The sequence below is a fragment of the Poecilia reticulata genome, linkage group LG17, assembly GCF_000633615.1.
Source record: "Poecilia reticulata strain Guanapo linkage group LG17, Guppy_female_1.0+MT, whole genome shotgun sequence".
Lineage (NCBI taxonomy): Eukaryota > Metazoa > Chordata > Actinopteri > Cyprinodontiformes > Poeciliidae > Poecilia > Poecilia reticulata.
Window position 1 is genome coordinate 8,215,496 of NC_024347.1, and position 6,234 is coordinate 8,221,729.

At 43.9% G+C, this 6,234-nt stretch overlaps 1 protein-coding gene across 1 annotated transcript in view; it reads left to right on the forward strand.

The window, feature by feature from the left end:
- Window positions 1-4,852: 4,852 nt before the first annotated feature.
- mrpl37 (mitochondrial ribosomal protein L37) overlaps window positions 4,853-6,234 on the forward strand; it is a 16,684-nt gene continuing 15,302 nt past the window's right edge. Inside the window, exon 1 of the mRNA XM_008433583.2 lies at window positions 4,853-5,369. Coding sequence (XP_008431805.1) covers window positions 4,988-5,369 — 382 coding nt within the window. The 5' untranslated portion in view covers window positions 4,853-4,987. The remainder of the gene's footprint in view (window positions 5,370-6,234) is intronic.

Genomic DNA, 6,234 nt, shown 5'->3' on the forward strand with positions numbered 1-6,234 from the left:
GCAACCCTCACGCCCTCTTAGGGGTAGGGGGGTTCAAAAATGATAGCGAGCTGGCGGTGGGACACTTTACCCCAGACCAGTTCAGTTACTGGACCGCTCTTGTTCCTGATCCATGGGTGATGTCTACACTGACTCGGGGTTACACACTACAGTTCCGCCGCCGCCCTCCTGTTCCTGGTCGAGTCAGGATGACAGTGATTCACAACCAGGTAAAGGCTCAGGCTCTGAGCCACGAGATGGACGCCTTGCTTGGCCAAGGGAGCTATATTGCCTGTCGACCCTATGCGGGATCCAGGGGGCTTAGTATTTTTAGTCCCAAAAAAGCCTGGCAGACTCCACCCAATTTTGGACCTGAGAGGTCTCGATGTGTTTTTGAAGACTATCCCTTTCCACTGGTTGAGCATCAGGGATGTGCTTCAGACAATCTCCCCAGGCGACTGATTCACCTTGGTCAACTTGAAGGACACCTACTTTCATGTTCTGATTGCACCACACCATTGGCAGTTTCTCTGCTTTGCATTTCAGGGCAAGCATTTTCAATTCAGAGTTCTTCCATTCGGCCTCTCTCTGTCCTCGCGTGTGGGCACTCGGTGCGTGGCTGCAGCCCTGTGTCCTCTGCAGGCCAAGGGGTTGAAAATTCTGCCCTACTTGGACAAGTGGCTCATCTGTGCGCCAGGGGGCTTTTACTCCAAAGTATTTTTTAGTCCCAAAAAAGCCTGGCAGACTCCACCCAATTTTGGACCTGAGAGGTCTCAATGTGTTTTTGAAGACTATCTCTTTCCACTTGTTGACCATCAGGGATGTGCTTCAGACAATCTCCCCAGGTGACTGGTTCACCTTGGTCAACTTGAAAGACACCTACTTCAAGTCGACCAAGCTCAGGCGGCGGCAGACACACGCACATTACTCGATCACATAGACCTATTGGGTCTTTGTGTGAACTGACAGAAGAGCAACTTGGTTCCATCTCAAGAGGTCACGTTTCTTGGGATCATGATGGACTCCCTCACTATGACTGCTGGTCATATGTGGCTGCCATCTCTTGTTGGCATGCAGTGGTGAGTGGAGAGATGATAGGACGTAACAAAGACGTTTCTTTGTTTCTGAGGGGTGCATGATGCTTGCACCCTCCCTTACGCCTTGTTGTACCTGTGTGGGACCTCTATCTCATCCTCACTGCGCTGCGATCTCCCCCATTTGAGCCCTTGGCATGGAGGTGAGCCTTGAGTATTTGTCAAAAAAGACTGCTTTCCTCTTTGCCATGGCTTTAGCGGAGCGGGTGGGTGAATTACATGCGTTGTCTGTTCACGAGTCCTGTTGCCGTTGGAACCCAGCTGGTTCTGGCGTTACTCTTTGGCCTGATGTGGCATTCTTCCTAAGGTGGCCTCATCTGCGAGCCACTCTGTGCCCCTCCAGCTTGCTCGCTTTGATGCAGATGGGCCTGATGAGCCTCTCTGCCCTGTTCGGGCACTGGAAGCGTGTGTCAGACTCACAGCTTCTCTACTGCAGTCTGATGGTCTGTTTGTTTGCTACGCAGGGCCCCACAAGGGGCAGACCCTTTCCAAACTGCGTCTTGCACGTTGGATTGTGGATGTGGTGGAACAAGCGTACGTTCTATATGGCCACCAACCTACTGCTGGTGTACGGTGCCATTCCACCAGGTGCATTAGTGCGTCATGGGCCGCTATGACTGGGGTCCTCTGGAGGCTATATGTGCAGCAGCCTCCTGGTAATCTCCAAATACCTTTGCTAGGTTTTACAGGGTTAACCTGGCCGCCTTTCACCCACTGGAGGGGATCCTGTCCCAGCATTCATCATCATCCCAGTGAAGTGGTCATGTTTTTGTATTGTTTCTTTTCTGTGTGTGATTCCTCAGGACTCTGTTGGTAATCGTCATCCAGTGCTTTAAGCACCACCTCTGACGGTCAGTAGGGATGAAATAGAACGAAAGTTACGACTGTAACTACGGTTTTATGAATCCCGGATGACTGCCAGAGCGTTCGATTCCTCAGAATCATCGGGTTTCACAAGAAGATTAAGGGACTGAGCTGTCATTGTCACGTGACTATAAAGACTTACCGGTGTCACTGGGGGTCGTGTGTGACCATGTTGGTATAAGATTCTCGACCTGTGCATGCGCAAGAATGATCATTCAGTGCTTTAAACACAGTCTCTGGCGGTCATCCGGGATTCATCCCTTATTCATAGAAACGTAGTTACAGTCGTAACTTTCATTCCTTTTCATGCCCAGATGGCACTAAGGGTGTGAGACCAGGTTATCTCATGTGTACAGTCAGGATATTAAGTTTACAGGCAATCATTGAACTGAAAAGTATTTTAGAAACACTTGCATTATTACATAGTTTTTCATTGTATGTTTTCCACATTCCTTGGGCATCTGGGTTTTCTTTCTTTTTGTTTAACAATACAATCATTGTCTTGCAGGTAATTTCTGTTCTATAGCTCTTGCCATATTCAGTTCAATTCACTGTATTTATCATTGTTTAGGTTTTGCCATATGAGTTCATTCCTTTGTGTTAAGTTTCTTTGTTTTTTTCTTGTGTTATATTTGAAATTATTGATCTTACTGTCAGATTTTTTCCTTTTGGTTTCTGAAGCCGTATGTCCTACTTGCTCACCTTCTATGAATAAGTCTCCTCCCTAAGTTTACCTGCTTTCTCCCTGCCACAGCTGAACCATATTTTCTCTGATTAGTGATTTGTTTTTTCCCACCCCTGCCTCAGTGTTTAACTTTCTGATTTCTAATGTTCTGTTTCGGTGCCTGACTTCCATTCCATTACCTTTCTCCCAGTACATAATCTATGCTCTATTCATTTGTAGTAATTTTTGTTATTTTGTGAGATGAAATGAGGGGTGTGCGGGTGTTTAGCAGATAGAATCAGAATCATTTTCTGTGTTGTCTTCATGTCTAGAAACATTGATAATGCATGGGGGTGATGTGTTAGGTCATTGAAGCAGGGAGAGGTAGGAGAAGAGAAAGAGGAACAAACGGCTTTGCATGCATCCCTCTGTGTATTTGCAGGTCTGCATGGACAGATGTGGTACTGGATGCTTCTGGGAAAAGCTGTGATCCTCCTCCTCAGTTTGACCTCTCTGGCAGTAAAATACAAGCGAGGACAAGGCATAAAGACAACTCTCCGTGCACCACAGCAGCAGTCTCATCTGTCATGAGTAATGATTTTAGATAGAAAAAAATAAAGTTCTCAGAATAAGTCTTTTTTTTTTTTTTAGGTGGAAATTTGTGAAAAAAGTATTCCGTCAAAACTGATGCATTGTATTGCATAAGCATATTTCTCATGGACATTAAAATATAATCTGTGTACATTTTTTTAATTCTGTCTATTTGTAACTTTATAAATAACAGAAAAATACAGAGAACAAGGTCATATCTCCCATGAAAGACTTAACGTCTGGATGAATGAAGGATGACACTAATCTGTAAGAGAAAATATCGTTGAAGTAGGTTTAAGGTCTTTGTTGTAGCAACTTGGGGTGGATTTTCTTTAAGGTTATGAAGCCCAAATAGAGGATGTTAAAGTTACAATGAGTAAAAGAAACCAGCAGCACCACCTGGAATAACACTCCAGGAACAATGAATTGTAATAAGGACACAGGCAAGTTCTGCTGGAAGGAGGAGTCGAGATTCGAAAAGTTCTGCAAAATTTATTGACATTCAATATATATAAAAAAACTAACAAAAAAACACTTTGCAATTGGCAAAATCCTAAGACAGAATGTTTAGGACAGTGAATACAGTTAAACAAAATTATTGGTTGAAGTAAAATATTTAAATCTTAACAGAGTCTGAGACTTACTAGTGGGGGAAGTCGTGAGGGAAGGGAGCAGTGAAGAAAAAGGGATCCCCCACGACACTACAAAACACAGCAAATTATGGGGCTCCGTAACAAACAAAGAAAAAGGTGCTGCAACAAAATAATCACACAAAACAAGACACCGACACCACAGAAGCCTCAGTCCCTGAAAGAAACAAGCAAAACAACCTGAATAAAACAGTGGTACCACAATATCAGTAAATACAATATTGCACTTAATCCAATTAAATGGTGCAGTAATCAATGCCCCAGCCAACAGGGAACGCCCAAGTTGACCTTTTCAAATGTTTTCTGTAGGCAAAAAAATCAGTAACAGCACGTGTGATGCTGATAACAAAAAAGACCATGAAACATTTATGCCACTTTAGATTCTGCTTTTGGACACACTGTCCTTAATTCTGACTTTAGAAGTTAAGAAGCATCAGATCTTGCTGAATGTGGGACACCTGGTTATCTAGGTGCTGTATCAAATTCTCCTCACTGCAAATGGGGCTACAGCAGCAGAGGAGACATTTAGGTCCCACATAGGAAGTGCTATGCTTTGCCTCGATAAGCTATTCTTAGAGATGATCCAAATACAAAGATAATTTTTTTGCCATGTATTCACACATTGTATGTTATTACATCCGGAAATTTCATGCATGCGAGAGAACAAAGACTATTTATGTTATCCATAGCATCGCTGCTGTGGTGTAACCGTTGACAAAATAAAACGTGGAGATGTAAGAATAATAATTTATCTGTTGTTTAGAAAGTAGGACAGCATAATAAAGATTAGTTTAACAAAAAGAGAAAATTTGCACATCTTTATTTCAAATAATCTGGACTTTAAAGGCCACATTATTTTTTTAAACCCATCTGTTTGCTTAATGATTGGCCAAACTCCGGGAGGGACTGAAATTATACATAAGGTTTTCTGGATCAGACTTCCATAATTTAGGGAGAACGGCCTCCGTAGGTTATGTGTAACGCCCCAGTCCTGTACGGGGCGCTAAAGGCTCCTGTAACCAGCAGCAGCTGATGAAGAAATGCCATCATGGCGGCCACCTGAAAGCATTTTAGTCTTTTAGTGAAGGCCACAGTTATCAAAAGAATTTTTAATCTTCCGAACACCGAAGAAGTTGGACCGCATCATGCTCCCAGAAGCGACACGCTATTTAAAAGCGACAGTTTCTCTATTTTCTCCAAATGTTTTCCTGAATGCTTCTAAGCTGTCCGCACATGGAGCACCAAGCAGCCTTCAGACTCGGAGGAACCTGAGAGTCAGCCGCTGCTTGGCAGCCAGGATACCCCCTCAGAAGAAACCCAGGGAGAAGGTGGAAATCCCGGGACTGGACATGGTGACTTACGGGGATCGAATGCACTATGTCCCCGGCCTGGCTAAGCCAGTTTTTCCTCCATGGGAGATGAGCTTCAAGGACCCGAGGTATTACAGGTCTCCACCCGCTCAGGAGATGGCGCTGTATAAAGACAAACCGTGCTATGTATTCAACCAGAGGACCAGCATACTGGAAGGTAGGCTGCTATTGTTTGACTGCCTTAAAACAAGCTATTAATAAGTCTGTCACAACAAGCAGTGAATCAATTAACAGCATAATAAATTAAAACGAGCTGGATAATTTCCACCTTCATGATTGCTTGTTTTTTTGGTGTTTTTAACTAACAAAAACTGGATGTCAAAAGTATTCCCCTTGGACTGCCGTAAAGCTAGCTGCCTCTTCGAAAAGCTGGCCCGCATACGATATTCACGTGCGCGACAGCTCAAGACATTTCGGTACCCCCATTTACGTGCTGCGTTCACAATAAAAGCTCACATCCGGTTCATGGTTGAGCTACTGCAAGTAGATTTCCAGCGGCGTCATGTTTAGACTTTGTATTTATGCTGTTGCAAAAAGAAATAATGTGTCGGAAATAATTGGGGAAATTAAGCAATACTGAAAAACTTTCTGTTTCTAGCGACTTCTCTCACTTCTAGGTGGCAGAGGGACACCTCTGGAACACAACCACCATGCCGGATCTGATGTTTAATTCCAAAATAAAACCCTATTAAAAGCACGTTTTTATCCACCGCCCCCCAAAGTTGCCGTGTTTATTGCTTAAACTCTGTAGTGACTTCTCTCACTTCTCGGTTGCAGAGGGACAGCTCTAGAACACAACCAGCAAATATCAACCCGATCTGATGTTTAGTTTTAAAATAAAAGCACGGCAACTTAAGGGGGAAAAGGCTTTTATTTTGGAATTAAACATATGTAGTTGACATTTGACCTCTTCTTGGGCTGCCACCTTATCGTGGTGGAGGGGTTTGAGTGTCCCAATGATCCTAGGAGCTATGCTGTCTGGGGCTTTATGCCCCTGGTAGGGTCACCCAAGGCAGACAGGT